The 19,299-nt window shown below is 44.3% G+C and overlaps 1 protein-coding gene across 4 annotated transcripts in view; it reads left to right on the forward strand.

The window, feature by feature from the left end:
• The window catches only part of PUS10 (pseudouridine synthase 10), a 1,772,971-nt gene extending 1,755,632 nt beyond the window's left edge, over window positions 1-17,339 (forward strand). For all 4 annotated transcript variants that reach the window (XM_069608030.1, XM_069608029.1, XM_069608031.1 and 1 more), the window contains one exon: window positions 17,099-17,339. In XM_069608030.1, the coding sequence (XP_069464131.1) occupies window positions 17,099-17,137 (39 nt within the window). In that variant the 3' untranslated portion in view covers window positions 17,138-17,339. The remainder of the gene's footprint in view (window positions 1-17,098) is intronic.
• Window positions 17,340-19,299: the final 1,960 nt, after the last annotated feature.

Below are 19,299 nucleotides of genomic sequence, written 5' to 3' on the forward strand. Positions count from 1 at the left end.
TCTGAAAAAAGTGGCCAAGACAGCATACAAAAGATCGTACAATAATAACAAAGACGCTATTTTAGAATACAGAGAGAAAAAACCAAATGATAAGATCGTGTTTGTGAGCACATATAGCCCATTATCAAATGAAATAACAAAGATTGCGAAACACAATTGGCATGTGCTAAAAAAGGGTGAGTGCCACCTATCAACACCAAAGTGTGCCTTCAGAAGAAGTACAAATCTGAAGGAACTCACCACTAGAAATGATGTGTTTTTGAAACCTGCCACCCAATCCACACTAACAGAAAGCTGGGGACTCCCTAGAACCAAAGGCCATAGCCCATGTGGCCACTGCAATTGATGTGCACAAACTAGCAGAACTAAAGATATTGATCTGGGCCTAAACAAAAGATGGGAACAAAGAGTGTTGACCAACTGTAACTCCACGATGGTAGTGTATGCTACTTGGTGCCCCTGCGATAGACTTTACATTGGGAAAACTGAAAGGAAAGTCAAGGTCAGGATAGGAGAACACAAAAGCTGTATAAGAAACAACATTATCAATGCACCACTAGTGGGCCATTTCACAAGGCTTGGACACAAACCAGAAGAATTGAGATGGACGGTCGTCATGAAAATTGGACTGACCCAAGGCCTCAATAATGACAAACAAACACTAAGTATACAAAAAAAATATTTTTTAACAAAAAGTTATCCCCTGGGGTTGAATGAAAATATTGACTGGAGTGTATTTATTAATTAATATACACCGGATTAGTAGAATGGACCAGCATAGGTGTGAGACATATACACAAAGTCGACTCGAGTTAGACACATATCCCTATGTATGTTGTTTAACCAATGGGAGCTCTTGTCATACAAACAGCTATTTATGTTAATAAGGGACTTATGCAATATTTATCTGCTTTCCAATTGGTTTAAAACGTTGCCACTCAACTGATTGGGTTAATTTTTACATTGCCCTTTGATTTAATATAACACATCTTGCCTGTGTTTACTGCACAAACATGCGCGTATCCATATGGAACAGGAGAAATACGATTTCGTCTGACACCGCTACCCTCTATTACCTGAAGTCACACTAATACCGATCCAATGAACACACTCACGTTTCTTTTTAGAGGGTTTCACTTTGACTTCCATGACTAGCATCACAGACGCGACGCATGCGCAGTATACTCGACGGATCAAATTTAGCGTGCTGGGTAACAGTAGCAACGGATTCCCAGCATTCGCTCCACAGACCGCAGTGGAAGCCGCACACAGACGGTGTCCTGCCCGCTCGAGACCTCCAGGTACTCCCTTTGTACATATTCTATATCTATACGTCTAAACTCCTAATGCTGCATGTCTCTCGCACCATCAAGCGGCACTTACTTTAGCAATGACTGAATATGTCCGCTCCACTAATAAGCCTGATCTATGTATGTGTGTGTGTGCCGCAACACACCGGAACAAAATAGATGCAGTATAGTGTTATTGCATTGACATTCACTCATTTGGTAGTCATTATCTTACAGCCGAGTGAGCTTGGACTTAGACTAATTATGTACTCTGGTTCATACATAGCCGGGCTGTTGGCTCAATATGTCACCTATCTATAGGAGCCATTGAGCCAAATACTTTCAACATATATATCTGCCTAATTTATATATATATATATATATATATATATATATATATATATATATATATATATATTTATAAATGTGTATACCCTGGAACGAGATACTGTGATTAGATAGAGTGCCCCTTTCACTTGCATGTGATGATGTACTTTCCACATCACACTATACCACCTCTATTCAAATCCACTATTTAATAGAGTGTTCTTGCATTGTTTGTTTTCTTTTGACCCCATTAATGCCCTGTTGGTAAGATACCGATGCTTACCTTTCAGGATCCTACCAATAATCCAGATCTACTGTATCCTAAACCACATTACTGTAGCACGAAGAAGATGAAGTGTCTATTCGAACTCGAGTTAAATGCTAAGTAAGTCCTAACTAGATTACGTGACGTTTTTCTACCCAGATTCACCTATTAGTGCACCACTGAAGAATATGTAACAAGATAGAGTTACTGTTACGGTCACCTGGCTCCCACAGGGGCGACGGTCGGAACTGGATAGCTGCGGCCTCCATCAACGTGAATTGTAGTGCAGAGATGACTGACTGGACTGGCCTGCTCAATTTCGTCTGCTTGACCCGTAGGAGTATTCTCCTGAAAGCGGAGAAAAGGAATTAGCCACCGGTGGATTGAGCAAGCACACCCTCACCGTTTTCCCACTAATCACCTCCGATATTCCCTTTCACCAGTCTCACCTTATGGTTTTGAATGATGAGCTCTCCATCCTGCGTGGACTGCAGTGGTGTGTAGATAACCAGTTACTTCACTGGTCTAAAGGAATTGGGTGAGTTCCAGACGAATATTGACTCCGAGGTAAGTGGCGAGGAGCCGTAAGTATTTGGTTCTTAAGAGTTCAAAATGTCTGTTATTCACTCTTGTCCGATTCCTTCCTTTGTCTTGCAGCTTGATTCGAGAGGAGGTTGTCCCGTAGCAGCTGATTGCGTTTAGGTAAGAGTCCGTGTTACCCAACACTGCCCGGTAGAAAATGCCAGTGCTTAACCTGTTGCTTACTCTCTCCTTACAGGTGCAGCGTACGTTGATGTGGCATGTAGAAGAATTATATCTCCGGCGGTAACTCGGAAGTCTATAGTGATAATAGAAATTGTCTTTGTTGGTTTTCTCGGCTCACCTTATTGTCTTTCTTCGTCCCCTTAGGTGCCGGGAGTTCGGCGATGAATGATGGAGCAGCGCCGGGTCGAGGAGGTGCTGTGAAGACTGGCAAGTATAGCGCGGCGCTGCAGCTGGCGGTGCGACGTGCACATAATAAAGTATTTTTCCTTATTCGGATGCGCCAAGGATCCAGGATCAGATGAAGAATGAAGGTAATGTTCTTGCTCTAACCTTTTCTTCTTATTTCCCTTCTTTCTAGGAGCTCCGGTTTCGAGGCAGGGCGTGGCAGAAGACTGGATGCTGGACTGACAGGCACGGTGAGCGTTATGCTGCAGGATGCAGAATAACGCGAAGCGTGTGCTGCTCATCGGGCGTGGTTTAAATAGCCTCTAAAGTAGTCCCAGGTAAGAAGTTCCCCAAGACCACACCCGAGTAAAAAATAGTCCCTGAAACAAAGTAGTTCCTTCCAGGCCTCACGTTGGCTTGGATTCTTTGCAGCATGGTCTGCATGAGGTAAGTTTCTTCATATGAGCCTGGCGCCTATGGCGCCAGAACTGATCCCGTATATGAGCCTGGCGCCTACGGCGCCAGGACTGAACCCAGATAGTCCCTAGCCAGGGTGGCTGGGTTTTCAATAGGTGTCTGGATGCCTGCTCCCTGGACTGATGGACTTGGTCTGGGGTAGGCATCATGACAATTACTCGCTTGTTGGGATTATGGGACTATGTGTCCTGTGTTTTTTGTATGTCTACAGGGACCCCTTGGGACTGCTACACTGAGACCCAATGCAGCTACCTAGGATTGCTTACTGACAGTAAGCGACGGTAAGCCCCCTGAGTGCACTTATTTAAATAATTATTGATGTACTCTATAAAAGCAACCACACTAATTTAAACGTGGTTTGTTTTTACAATTAGGTTTGGCCTGGATTCACCTCCTTGTACTAAAGACAGGAACCTGTGGAACATAGACCTTATTGAATTGTCCACTGGAATATACTACTTAAGTCTTCACACTGCAACAACTGTTTCAACTTGTCAAGTTTACTACAAGACCATCACAAATTGGTTTGTAGACGTTGGTCCACCCCAATTTACATAATCCCCTGAAGAAGTTCCTGAAACCAAACCCTAAGGGACATAGGAACGAAACATGTTGGGCATTTACAGATACTAATAAAAAGTGTCTTAAACACGTATTAGAAATACTGTACCAGGTGCACTTTAGGTACTTTTTCGACTAAGGCATCTAGGTTTGAGTCATCCCTTAACAAAGGTCTCAGATATTGTATTTGTGTGGCCTGTATGAACAAAAAACCAAGGTATAAATAATCTGATGTAATTTATATGTAGATATGTACACTTGATGTAACCAGAGTATCTAAGAGAGATACAGATTTACCACGTATTTTGCACATTGTCAGTTGTTTGGTGATTAACACTTAGCACTTTTTTGAACACTAGTCACTTTGTTAGTTTTTAGATGTTAGCTTTTATGTATTTGTTTTTAAACATTATATCTTTTATTAACAAGTATTCCTTTTAACAGAACTACTAATGAAGTCAGGTTGTATTTTCCATGAACTTCTACTTGCCATTGTTTGAACCGCTTTTGCAATTGTGATAACCCAAGTACTATCCAGTGAATTGTATGTCCAAACCAATTATAGGTGTGGGAGCCTTTTTGTTTTTGTTCTTATTCAAGATATGTCGGGTTTGCTCCCTCGGAATCTCTAGTTGTACCTGTTTTCCTTCTAATTATTTTTAGTACCACTTTCAACTACACCTCCTCAAAGGAATCCTTTGTTTCCTCACTTTTCCCCAGAAGCTTAATGTCTCTAGAACTTTGGTACTCTTTAGGCTTGACTACTGCAATAGCCCCTTCCTTAATCTACCTTCTTCCTCTCTACCTCCCCTCCTGCTAATCCAGAATAGGGCTGCAAGACTTATGATTGGCCTCAAGCCCAGGGACCACATCTCTCCAGCTCTAAAAACTCTCCGCTGGTTCCCGTTTGCTGCAAGAATCAAATTCAAATCCCTTTGCATCATCCATAAGACTGTCTGGGGCCGGGGACCTTTCTATCTACAACTGGCTCTCACTAAATACACTCCCTTCAGATCTTTTCTTTTCTCCTGCACCAACTCTCTGCGTGTCAAGTGATTTGTTCAACAGGGAGCAGGTGGGCGATCTCTTTCCTCGGTTGGCTCCCTCCTATGGAACAGTGTCCCCCTTCCTCTTCGTCTTGAGCCAGATCTCCTCAAATTCCAGGAGCTCCTCAAGACTTTTCTTTTCACCTGCTCCTTCCCCTCTCCCTCCTCTGCTAAACCCCACAGTCGCTGAGATTGGTGACTCAGGCCCATTATTAGTCCACCTGGGGCCTGGCCTCCCAACCCCAATCGCCTTCAGCCTCCTCTCACTCCCAGCACTTGCCTTAGGCGCCCAATTGCCTGTGCTATCAAAGGCCTGCACTTATTTATTGCCAGTTCACCATCCTCACCAAATGTTCTTTGCCAGTCACATAAGTTACTTCCTAGCACTTCCCTCCCTGTTACTCCCAGCACTCGCCCCCTCCCTCATCCCTCTCTCTCTGCACTTGTACGCTCTGAATGTGCACAAGGTCTAGTAGGACCGCCTCTCTCGTTCATTGCTCTATTTGCCTGTATTCCCATGTTCCCTCCCTGTTGCCCTGTGGGCGCTTTGAAACACAATTTACTTGATGTATAAGCGCCTTACAAATGCACAATAAATTAATACAAGTACTTCTCAGACCTCTGGAAAGGTGCAACTTGGCAGAATAAAGCTGAGCTGACCCAGGGCAGGTGCCCCAAGACTGATAAAGCAGATCTTTAATCAAATAGAAATGCGACTTGGAGAACAATGAAGAGAAATAAGAAGGGGTAATGTGCCCCTGCTTATGTGAATCAGTTAAACAGCTGAATTGAATGGTGATTTCAGCTGTTCTACTTAAACTACTGGAAGGCAAATCAGAACATCATTCCCTCAATCCACTCCAGATATGAGTTGTGACTGCATGGCTGACCGAAATCTGAGGGGGATTGAAAGATGTAGAATTGACATAATAAATGCATCTAAACACTGGATTTTAGAATATCGCATATATAAAATTTAAAATTAATACGTGTCCAAAACAAAGCCCAAGGATTGAACAGAAGATACCGAAAGGGGGAACCATGCCATAAGTCTGTATAAGCATAAAAGGCAACATTGAACAGCAGCTAGGATAGGGAAGCATGACACTAACAGAAACTGAGTTTTTGAAGGTTTGAATTTTTGAGAGGTTGAGTTTAAGGGAGCGATCTGACCTCTAGTACTCAATTACACCAAGACTGATACTCCAGTAGATCACGACAGAAACAAGGGCTGCTGTGAGGCACAATTTCTATGTCATTTGGCATACTGCCAAAAAACAGATGTGTTTACTGAGAGGTACTTTTACTCTACCCCTTCTTTTTTGTGTTGTGAATCACCGTCATATGCATAGATTAAAAAAAGAAATGTTTCCTTATTCTTCGTAGCCACCATAAACACACTATAGAGATGGCTCTCCTGAATTGTAACAATTGTAAATGGGTCATTGCGAAGATGGATTTCAGAAATCAACCCTGTGGGTTGATTTTGGAAGGCCAACCTATTATGGTGAATTGGCAGACACTGAGATCTAGCCAAACCCCATCAAGATAAGGTATGAGAGCAGCAAGGCTTAGTCTCAGGAGGGCTGTAAGAGTGGTCTAGGGCTACAATGAGTCCCCAAAGAGGAAAAACAATAATTTCAGTTACACAGGTAAGTACATAATTAAATATTATTTATTAGGCCTTAAAATACACACTATGCAAGTAAAACACCAAGTCAAGCATTGTTACACACTTGCTATAAAACTGATATATGTATTCACTCTTAAGAGGAGAAAGCATATTATTTGCTAACCAGTGAAACACAGTTAAGTAGTTAGATGCATGAAATTCAGTAAATACACTTTAGAATAACCACAGAACAGTTTCCCTAAGAGTAGGTGAGTCCTGCCCTAAGAAGGTTTGGTGCCTTGTCCCCTAAATTCATCTATTCCAAAGTTATAGTAATCAGGTAGATTTATTAAGAGATTGGAAGATGCCAGTGATTATGATACAAAAATCAAAAAGGTAACTAAAGTTTAACGAAGTAAACTCACTCAATCCCAGACACCAGGATAGGCCAAGGAAGTGATCCTTGACCAGGCCTCCACCGACCAAAGTCGGGAAAGAGTGATTTAGGGACAGGGCTTTAAGTCCATGTAACCCTATGGAGAACGGCGGGTGGAGGGCAGGTATGTTAACTTGCCCCCCTCACTCCAATGTCTCTAGAGACCACTGTTGAAGTTCCAGAATCTGTTGGGGACACAGGCATCTTTGCTTGGTCCGCTCAAGAAAGGCAAAGGCGACACAGTTGCAGAGGTCCGTTTGTACACAGGATTTAATTTGGGTATCTGTTCCACGAAAGTTCCAGCTGAACACCCAAATGAAGAAAAAATGAAGACTTCTAAAGAGCAGGTGACCTTAGAACATCTCTAGGATGCCAATAAGATGGATTGCAACAGGGGTCAGCATGATCAAGCGGCAACCAGCAATCTTCCACGGACAAACAAAGGAGCAGGTCCGCAGAAACAGGCATCTTGTAGTGCAAGTTGAACATCCTCCAAGTTCCAAGAACACACTTGGAATGGCGACGGCTGAAGTGAGGTAGCTCAGGAGAGAGCTGGTCAGTCCACCATTTGGTCCAGGGACACTTCAGACGGCATGGATCCTCGAGAAAGGGTGGATCCTCGAGAAGGGGTTGAGACTGATGGTTCCCAGAAGACTAGGAAAAATGTATAAAACTAAGACAAATCTATTGAATATACAAATTATCCAGTTCAAATCCGGGTGGATTCAATGAAATATTATCATTTACTTTCTAGGATGTTTGTTTTTTAGTTTGTTTTGCAGCATTTGTAGAATAAGTAGTAAGAAAATCAAGTGAGATTCTGATTAGTCTGTTCATGTTCATAGTATAGTAGATTGTAGTACTTAATAACATGCGAAGGATGAAAGAGTGCATATGGCGTTTACGCTACAAAGTGGAATGAAGGCAATTCTCAAGAATGAAGGAGATTGTTTCTCTCTAAATCTTTTGTCTATTTAGAAGTAGTCATCACTTTATAAAGCATGAGAACATTATTTACTTAAGTTAGTTAAATTATCTTTGCAGAGCCAACTGAAGAAGAGGAGTTATCGCAAAACGTTGTGGGTACTCTAAACTGAGGGTCTCTGTTATGTATCCTTATTCGTTAAACCATATTCTAATGTGGATTTCAACAAATGCTTTTGAAGCTTCATCTCACTGATGAGACGCAACAAGGCTGAAACACCTGTCTGGGGTTGCTGATGGTACTCTTGTCGGAGGAGAATTGCTTAGCTTTTCGGTGCTGGACTGCCCTTGTGGGTGGGAATAAACTGATATTTAAATGGATATTTCTGCTCTGTGCAGTGGTTGAAGTGTACGAAAAGAAGTAGTGGAACTATGTTCCCTGCTGGCCTGCACCCACTCCCCACAAACCCCATCATCACGTCCCCTCCCACACACAATACACACCACCAAACACTTGCACCTGCTGTTTAAGGGAACGTTCAGTGCAGTGCACTGAAAAGGCAAGATTCAACTTCTTCCTACACTTTTATTTTAAAAAGAAACCATTCCGGAACGGTTTCTTTTTAAAATAAAAGTATAGGAGCTGTAAAAGGTAATTTAAAAAAGTAGAGGAGCACCGCTCCCTCCCGCTCACTTCGACCACTGGCTCTGTGAAGGGTACAGTGAAGTAAAACACGGTTGTAGACCCTACTGAGTGGGGATACACACCATTGAACAGGTTATTTGACCCATGTTCATCCTCAGTAGAGGAGCTCCCACCACACTTGTGTCCATTTTGGAAATTATACAGAACTGCTTGCAGTCAAGGAGCGCAGGCTGAAAAAAGGGAGCTAATCTTGATGATCTTCTCTGGATGGTCCGTCGCAGTCATTACATTTCCAAAGGGGTTTCATAGCCCTTTCCCTGTGAGTTGTAGGCTATAGGCTGCCCCAGGTCCTCCTTTCCTTGCTGATCTAGATGCAGGCATTCTGGGGTCCCCTACCTCAAGCGCACACCTGTGCATAGTCTTGAAAGCAGACGGTCAGTGGGAACAGCTGACAGGCATAGCTGCCTTTCTCAGGCTCACTCCTTCTTTTCTCAACGTTCTGTTCTCAAGATAACCTCCCTGACTCCCTCTCATTCCTCCTCCCACTGTTTGGTTCTGCCTATGGCTGACCTGCCCAACCAGAACCTTCCTATTCTGCCTACTTATGGGACGGCTCGCCACCTTGTCCTCCTCCACCAACTGATGCGCCCAACTTCTTCTCTTATGTCCATGTCCTTATCCTCTTTATTGTACCTCCTTCATGTCTGAGATATTATCCGGGCCTTACAGTCAAAGCCCTCTAGTAATGTGACTATCTAGGAGACACGTAGTGGAGAACCATGACTATTTTTTCATGTTTGCTACTACAGCTTTACAGACTGCCTATCTAGCATATTGGTTTGTTTAAACTACATCTTGCTATATGTACTGTACTTGTTTGTAAAAAAGAGTTTGCATCTTGGTTACAACAGAGCTGGTGCAAGGATTGATGATGCCTCAGGTAAATAGCTATTTTGTCATCCCAGTCTCATACATTGGGGACAGATTTGAGATTTGTATGGCCAAATGTATAGTCCCTGCGGTCTTCCTGTTTGTGGCGCACTTGGTGCTCAACATTTTGGTTGAAAGTAAAACGGTCAAATTTTTTGTTTACCACAATTATTTACTGCAAAAAGGTAGATGGTGTGTTGTCACTCTGGATGCTGAGTTGACAATGAATCAGCATATCGCCCAGATTTGTACTGTACTTCATGTGGCCTTGTCAATAAACTGCTCTGTAATATCCGGCCTTTCGTGTCCCATTATAATGCAGCCATTTTAGCCTCTGCCCTTGTCAATGCCCATCTGGATGACTGCAACAGTCTCCTGAGCGGATACTCTCAGCACAAGCTGTCCGCTCTTCAGATAGCTCAGAATGGAGCTGTTTGTGCCATCACTGGCCTATCTAAACGGGCTCACATAACAGCTTCCAGGCGGGAACTTCACTGGCTTCCTTAGAAGCACAGAGCTACACCCAAGATTCTTACACTGACTCACAAGTGTGTACTCAATACAGCTCCAAAAGTGATGAGGTGATAGGGGGACGAGAGGAGGGGGTATGAAGCAGGAGGTGTCAACGGCAGTCCATTACCCACACTAGCAAAAGAGGGAGACCAGGACCATGGCTAGGAGGGACACGCTCAAGATCATCTGCCTGAACATTAGGGGGATAAGTGCACTGGTAAAAATTGAAAAAGTATAGCACTTTTTGGGGCACGAGGGGCCGGGGATTGTAGCCCTCCAGGAAACGCACATCAAAAAACCAAGATAAATATAAAGTAAAAATACAGGTTTACCACCAAATTTACCAAGCTAACACAGCAGAAAGACGGGAGGGGTCCTGATAGCTTTAGAAGATACTGTGGGCTTCAAAGACTCTGCTACGGAGAGGGACTCAGATGGCAATACTTAGCAATAACCTTTCAAGGTGGGGGGACTTGCACACTGGCAGCTATACACGCCCCCAATGTGGGACAAGACAAATTCCTATGGCAAACATTAAACAAGCTGGAGGTCTTCACGAAAGGCCCCACAATGGTAGTTGGGGATTTCAACATAGCCTGGGACCCTGCGAGGACTGTAGTGCGAGTATTTTCCATAGCCAGGGCAAACTCTTGTAAGAACTAAAAGATTAAATGTCAAATTTGGTTCTTGTGGATGGATGGAGGGAAAAGAGAAGGAATACAACGGGGTATACCTTCTACTCCCACGTGCATAGAACCCTCTCTCGGATAGATGGCGCCCGGGTGTCAAGGTCCCTGCTGGGAATGGTGTCAGAAATAGAGGTGGGCGCAATAGCCCTTGCCGACCACATTCCCATAACACTATCCTTAAACATGGGGAAGGACTCATTAGGGCTTTAGAGGTGGTGTTGCCCTGTTTACATCCTCAAGATGAGATCCTGAGGGGCGAGATAAGGGACAAAATAGCGGAGTGCTTCCATAACAAGAAGTCAGGAGAGACGAGCCAGCTAATGGTTTGGGACGCTTTTAAAGCCACCTTGAGGTGGTCACTCATAGCCTTGAAAACTCGAAGGGACAGACAATTGAGGCAGTCTGAAATGGATTTGGAGGGTAAACTGAAACAAATTATGTCCCGAATGGCGGATGGAGCCAGTGGGACGGTCAGAAGGGAGTCCTGACTGATTAGGGGCCAACTTGAAGTCCTACAAAGGAAAGCAGCCAAGCATTCACTGATCTATCTTAAGCAGAGATCAAGGCTGACGGCCTATTACCGAGGATGCAGAGGAAGAAAGAACCGCCTAGAAATATGCTAAATATCAAAATAGAGGTGATAAGGAAAGCTCATCTAATACAGACATTTTGAGGTCCTTGAAGGGATATTACTCCTGCTTTTACAAGGTGGATGCCCTGTCAGAACAGGCCCAAAAAGAATACCTGGAGTCATGCCCATTAAAAACTATCGCCAGGCTGGAGAGGAAGGAACTGGAGGGTGACATCACGCCAGAAGAAGTCAGGACAGCCATAACAAGCCTACCGAGGGGTAAAGCATCAGGCCCTGACGGATACTAGACATACTTTTACAAAGCCTATAGGGAAGTTCCAATTCCACACCTGGGCCTACTCTTTCACTCCTTTGGGGACTCGAGGGGCATTACATCATCTATGGAGGAGGCCAAGGTGGTGCTGTTACTGAAACCGGTGCAATATAGACCGATAGACAGTAAAATGTACACAAAAATACTGGCCAACCATCTCGAGCGGCTCCTCCTAAACCTTATTGACCCGGACCAGTCCAGCTTTATAAGAGACAGACAGATCTGTGACAACACTAAAAGGGTCCGCAACCTCATTGAAAAAGTCAACAAGACAGGGATCCCGGCCCTTACTGTAACCCTAGGTGCCAAAAAAGTGTTCAATGGGGTCGAATGGCAGTTCCTCTTCCACACATGCAGAGAATGGGATTTGGGGCCATTTTCCTAGCAATGATAAAGGCTAACTATCGCAGGCTCAGCCTACGCCTGGCAATCAATGGCCAGCTTTCTGAGAACATCCCAGTGTCGAGAGGAACGAAACAGGGAATGCCCTCTTTCCCCGCTACTCTACGCCATCCACCTTGAGCCTCCCTTGGCCATTATTCAATCTACTAGGGAAATTAAAGGGATTCCCTTTGGTGGGGGAGAACATAAATTCGGAGCATTTGGGGATGATCAGCTGATGATGATTACGGACCCAGGGAGGACCTTCGGGACAGTAGACCAGTTTTTACTACAATTTGGGGAGGTGACAGAGTTCCTTCAGGGGCCTGGGTGCTGAAATTGATAGTCCCGCCAGATAAAGTCCAGGCTCTGCAAAGGCTCTCCTGTATAGCTGGACGGATAAAGCCATAAAATATTAAGAAGTAATTTGACGCTAATTATCCACCCCTGTTAGACAAAATACAGAACAATACTCGCCGAATGGGGACCCCCATCAATCTCATGGCTGGGGAGGGTCAATGTACTAAAACCGGTAATCCCACAAAACTTTTTTATGGCGCTCCCAATACGGGTACCCAACACCTCCTCCCGGGCACTGCAAAAACACACAGGGGCATTCATATGGAACCATAAAATACAAAGGTATTGAGAAAAGTTATGAAAACATTGAGGAGCAAAGTAGGTTTGAGAAGTGGCAAGAGGGGGGCGGCAGAAAACTGGGAGACGTGTTTAACGGGCAAAAAGTGAAATCATTTAACCAGTGTAAAGAGGACTTGGATCTAGGAGAAGGACAGAGATTTCGCTATCTCCAATTGAGACACTGGCTGCTTCACCCCATGGTTAAGAAGGCAGCTACCAGGGAGCTCACCCGCTTTTAAAAATATGTCCCAACGGATTCATGGGATAGACACATTGTGGGGGTCATTTATGGCATCATCAAGGAGGGGGAGGAACCTGCCAAAAGGAGATATATGGAGAAATGGGAAATGTCAGTGGGGCAACCCTCAGAGGGGGTGCAATGGGCCGCTCTATGGGCACAAATCCCCAAGCTGGCAAGGACAATCCAAATACAGGAAATATGGACGAAACTGATGTAACAATAGCATTACAACCCAGAGGTGCTGCACAAATTCCATCATGCTGTCCCGGATGGGTGTTGGAGGGGCTGTGGGCGAGTGGGGACATGGGAGCACATTTGGTGGGAGTGCACATCCAACCAAACATATTGGGCAGTGTTAGGAAGAATTCTCTGTTGAGGCTAATTTCCCAAACCTAGTGAGTCCCCCAGCAACTTTTCTGGATTTTTTGGGGTTTCTTTTTTTCTCTTGCTAAGAGTGAGACTCTCTTTCTCCCACTCTTAGACATGATTTGAGATATCCTTTGACTTTGTAATGTGTTTTATGGGCTATGGGCTCTTTTACTCCATAGGGTTTCATGTGGTTTTTGGTAAGTGTGTTACACAGCACCCTCAGTGCAGTAACACAGGGGTGTCATAGTGACCCCCAAACATAGACTCCATACCCTGGGACTGACTACTGTCTCCCAGGGCATGTAAAGTCATCATTGACTTTACTAGTCTTAAATTGTGAACAGAACCAGTACCAACCATCATATTGTGGAAGTACTGGTAGGGGTAATTAGATTGGTCCTGGGTCTGTTTTTCGAGGGGGCACTGTGCAGTCCCCCCTCGTCGAGTTTCTGGCTGGTGGCAGTGGTTACCACGCGAAATATTCCACCGGAATATTTCCTATGGGATTTTCTCATTCATTTTAAACGCACCACTTTTTGGTGCAATGTTAAAGATACCGCCGGGTTATTTATTTAATATTTATTCCCCGGTCGGGTCTTTTTGCCAGCACTCAGTTTTAAAATGGCGTTTGTGTTCGCGTCTGTAACTCCAACCCAAGTCGAGCCCTTTGTTCCACTTTTTGGCGGCCTTCTCCACAGAAGCCTCCAAAAGTGGTGCCACTGTCTGGGTCTACAGGATGTGTGGGAGCGGGGTTTAGGCACCCTGGACTGAGTTGTCTCGGCAACTCAAGTCGCACTCTTGTGTGATTGGCCCAGTGGTGAGCCGCCCGGCTCACCACTTAGCATGTTTGAGTGACAGCTAGGACTGATGAATGGGGGTTTTCTGCATAAAAGCAGGGCTTTGGGGACTGGAACTTCAGAAGTCGCCACAGGACCAAAGAATCCGAAGAGGGAGAAGCTGAGCCAACCTGCAACGACGACACCACCGGTGGAGTCCTGCTGAACCGTCTCGCCACTTCCCAACGACAGAGAAGATCTTCATTCCGGAGAGTCTTCTTCCTCTGAACTGGTGGGGATAACCAGTTCGCCCTCTTTTTTGCCTTCCTGGATCGTCCCGTGGCCGAATCGCCCGTGCCAAGCAGCCCGGCGGCCGGATAGCCACGCTTCACCACTACTGCGAATAAAAGGGTAGAACCTTTTAACCAAGAAACTCCGCGGCTGGTTTCTTCTGTGGCAGTGCAATGACCTCCAGCTCTCCTCCACGATGAGACCTCCTCTTCCCCTGGACGAAGCACTGACTTGCACCCGCTGCCAGGAACAACTGCCCCCGCTGGAGCTTTCTCACCATTTCAGGTACTGAGTCCCGCCTGGTCTCCCTTGCAACAGACTGTTCAAGGTGTCCCGTAAATCCTTGACTTTCTATCCTGGGGTGACTTGGGACCTCCTAACTATCTTTTCCTGACTTGATCCAACCCTTTTTTAACTATTTGCAAAGACTCTTTAAAAGTACAATTCAACTGTGTGATCTTGGACACATTCCGCCTTGCTCTCTCCAAGAGTGGGCCTGGCCTATGACTTTCTTGCTCCTCAGTAGACTGCCTTTTCTGACTTGCTCTGGTTCGCTTAAAGTGTTGGTATTGTGAATGTTCCTAAACTCTGCCTTTTTTCCTCCCTTTTTAATTAACTTATTGGAGTGCCATCTTAGGTTAAGCGCTCACCTCTCTCTGAAAATAAGTGGTGTTTTAACTAAGACTTGTTCAATAAGTAATCAGGGATGTATATATATTAATAGTGACTGTGTTTGAACTTGCTTGCCATATTAGTGTTAGTGTATATTACAAAGTGTGTTTTTAAATAAATAATTATATACTTGTATACCCAAGCTCTGGTCAGTGTTTGCTTGTGCTACTGTATTTTGGTACCTATCTTGTATACTCTATATGCTGTCTAACTCTTCTCGAGAGAAGTCTGGCTGCTCAGCCACAGCTACCAGGTAAATCTGGGTGGTACAGACTGCTACCAATTTGGTTTACTGCCAACACCTGTAGTCTCAAGCCTTTTGCAGTGGTCCCTAAGGGAACTGCACAGGTTTCTGCCTAACAGGCAGGTCTCCAGTTAGCACTGGAAGAAATGTTTGGGATACAACTAACAGGCATTTCGATGGATGGCCACACTGGGAGCGATTCTAGAGGAGCTTCCGACAAAGGCACAAAGAAAAGCGTTTTTAATTGTGATGATGGCTGGGGCACTGGTGATATCCCAGAAATGGAAAAGAAATGAATCCCCCACTGAGCATGAATGAGTGGGGAAAAGTGTGGTCCTTGGTTTCACTGGAGTGGGTTACCTACTCCATCCATGGGCACCATCAACGCTTCCTCATAGAATGGGATGTAATATTGAAGTTTCTTTAACAGGATGCAAAGGGCGCATGGTGCCTGAGGAACATGAAACTTCTGGGAGTGGTTTGATCACAAACATCAAGAGGGGCCCACGAGGGCCAGGCCTGCCGATGCCATAGACAGGGGACACTGGTCGGGGGGGTGGGGATGTAGCCGGGTAGGGAACGAAAGAAGGGGGGCGGTGAGGGTCAAGGCTCTGAACTAGGAAGGGAGGGTAGTGTTACGGTTTGGGACAGGAGAGGGGGGTAGGGAGGGTGAGGAAGAAGTGTTCATTCATAATGTTTTGTTTTCTTGAAAATGCCAATAAAAACGTACTTTAAATAAAAAGAAATGATGTGTTAACGTCGAAACAGGTCGGTGTGCATAGAAGTAGCCGGAAGACAATACCAACTTGATTCATTCTGTTTCCAGTTGGCTATACTTTTGTTTAAATTTGATGAAATTTGAATTTGGGATTATTAGGTTTTATGTAAACGACAGACTTTCCCTTCTAATTGTGGTGGGCTAACTGGTTTAGGTCTTATTGGGCCTCATTACAACCCAGGCGTTAAGGGTTTAACGGCGCCGTCGGCGCCGTTAACCCTTAACGCCTGATTACCATTTTAACGCCTGCTTTTAGCAGGCGTTAAAATGCAAGGCGCTAACCCGCCTTGGTGCTAATTACGACACCGTAATTTACGGTGCCGTAATTAGCGCCTTCCCCACTCCCATTATGCCCTATGGGGCAAAAATGGGAATGGGGAAGGGTAAATGGGGAATGGGGATTTACCGCCCCACTCACCTTGGAATGGGGCGGTAAATCCGCCATCCACCATGGTGTAAACAGAGTGGTGGTAAAGAAGGGAACTTACCGCCTGGGTTGTAATGAGGCCCATTGTATATGTTGTGTATGTGATGCTTATGTACGTGGTTTGATTGAGTTAGATATGTGATTAGTTTTCTAGGGTTGTGTGTGTTTTTTTACTATTGCTTTATGTACTGATGATGTAATGTTGATAGTTATGAATTGAACAAATTTAATTTTGTATTGAATTCATTTTGTTCTAATAGATTTGTTGATTTATTGTTCTACATTTGCCTTTTCAGGTTTGATATTTTGTTCCCTATAATCTAGAAGACAGGGGACCCTGCCTTTCTTTTTACTGGGTTGGGGTTGGGTACATAGTAAGGGAGAGGGGGCAAGGGGAGGAAGGGTGCGGGGGGTCTCCACCTTGCATTTTGCAGTAAAATGTTTGGTAAAAGAAATTGAACTTTTTTACTTTTCAGCAAAAAATGTATTATTGTAGCATGAAATGTGCCATTAGCAGCATCTTAGAATTACCTTATTGTAGCACCAGCCATGGGTGATAATTGAGAAGTATTTCCCACTTATAGCTGCGATCTGGATAAGCACTACCTAGAGCTTCTGTACTGGTGATTTGTGGAATTAATTTATGTAATTCCCTCTGTCTCTGTATGATTTATATGCTGATGTTACCAATTCACACCACTTACTGTTTCCTCTCTTTCTCTTCCTCTAGTCGGTTGATGTTGACTGGCCGCCACCTCTGAATGATTAAGAGTGTTACATGAGGATAGATACCAGGAGAACTTGGCATGCAGCTGAAATGTATTCAGTAATTTATCTTGCCTACCCCTTGCAAGATGCATTTGTTGATCATGTTGATCTGTACAAGCCTGTGTTTCCCCTGCCTTTTACTCACACAAATCCTCTGTCAAATATCCTAAATAAAATACCAATCCAAGGGTGTTGAGTAATAACTGTTTGTTGTATGTCATACAATGTGCCGGATTTCAGTAGAACTAAAGGGGAATTACTCACCTTATACATTGTGGACATCAGGAAATCCAGGTACTGCATCAAAATCAAACACAATAAAAACATGTGTAGTGGAGCAAAGAGTACAAACCAAGAGCTAGCCATTGGGCATACAAAGGTGCCACCAGTGCTTGGCCATTATTTTCTGATAAGGCCTTCTGAATAAGCAATGCTTGAGACGACCAATGGTCGGCAGCAGTTTCTTCTCCATCTTGGCAATAGTGCAGGCCCTAAATAAAACCTGAGGGTGTCAACAACATCAGCCATGAGGGGCCAGACAATTTGATATATTAAACACAGTTAAAATTAAAGAAACCAAGGCACATTTCAGTCATGTTATCCAGGCAAGGGTGGCTAAATAGTTGGTTCTACACTTTTTACAGTCTTCCATCCAAATAATATTTAGAAACATGCAAATACGTTTTCTTAGTAGTCTCAAATGTGCTTCATAATTCAAATCATTTGTTCTAGTGTATTATTTGGTTTTATATAGTGCAATGTCTAACAGTGTCTTGGCCACTTTACTCATAGGGACCTGAAAAAGGTTGGAATGGGTAGTTAGTAGGAGTAGAGTGAGGAGAGCGAGATAGCTTTTGCTGCTTTGTGGATACATGCAGATTGAAAGAAACGTCTCAGTGTGGGAATAGGCTTCTAGCTGAGACATTGTCTATTGAGACCTGGGCTGTGCATAGCCTGCAGTGGGTATTTTTGGTGTGCTTTGAGGGCGTGAAAGCAGTCTTTGGCTGGCCTTGTTTCAATGTTATGGTTCTTTCTATGGAGGCATGTGAGAGTGTTTGTGGTTGGAGACTTGAAAGGTTAAATCGTAGTTATCAATGCATTTGGGCCTGCCAGGGGAAAAGGGTACTTTCTGCTTGCGTCTTCCATCTATCTGGTTCATTTGTGTATAATAATAAATATTACTGAATTAGACAATTGTTGACTGGATGAGAAGATTGGCATTAATACAAGAAATTAGCAAAATATTAATGATCTCTTTCCAGTGTAGTAATTATACGGTTTCAATATGCATGGCTGTGCTGTGGTTTGTGGTTGCCAATGTTATTTTCTAGAGCATTGTGGGTGTCCAAATGCTTTTTTTTTACCTCATGTTTGGCTGATTGGCACTGCGGTTGGAATATCTTTGAGGTGTCAGTAGCCAGAAGGAAGGCCCTGGCAAATTGACTCATTTCTTGAATGTTCTTTTTCACCTCACTTTTCACCTCCTCTACACTCTGATATTCGCATCACCCCTCCTTGAACCTTGGTTCCTCTGTTACTGCCTCCTCTTTGTGTCTCTGATGTTCTTTCTACCTCCTCTCCACTCCTTTGCTTCTCTGTGACCTCATCTCCTTCTCTCTCTGATGTTCTCACCTCTCCTGAACTTCTCTGGCACTTCCTTCTCCTCTCCTCAGCTCTTCTCCCCTCCTCTTTCCTGCTTCTCCCTTGCTGGCCGTTCCACCACACATTACTGTATTTATTTTATTTTGCATTTATTCATTTTACATTTGTTGTAGAAGCGCGCAAAGCCCTTAAGCATCTAGGCGCTAAGTGCAGGCATGTAACATTTTAATGGGTGCATAAAGTCTTCGTTCGTTGAAAAGATGTGTCTTGAGATTTTTTCTGAACAGCCGATAGGAGGGTTCAGATCGAAGGGAGAGTGGTTCCAGAGGTTGGCTGCCACCACCGAGAAGCTAGATCCCCCCTCCCCCCGCTCTTTTGTGTCTGAATCTTGGCATGATGAGGCAATGGCGGTTGGTGGATCTCAGTGGTCTGGAGGTTGTGCGTGTGATGAGTCTGAGTGAGGTAGGTAGGGGCATTGTTGAATTCAATTCTTTCTCAGACTGGGAGACAATGGATAGATCTTCTAGCTTCAGAGATGTGGTAATTCTTATTCAGGTCGGA

The sequence above is a fragment of the Ambystoma mexicanum genome, chromosome 4q (assembly GCF_040938575.1).
Source record: "Ambystoma mexicanum isolate Mex_15411 chromosome 4q, UKY_AmexF1_1, whole genome shotgun sequence".
Taxonomy (NCBI): domain Eukaryota; kingdom Metazoa; phylum Chordata; class Amphibia; order Caudata; family Ambystomatidae; genus Ambystoma; species Ambystoma mexicanum.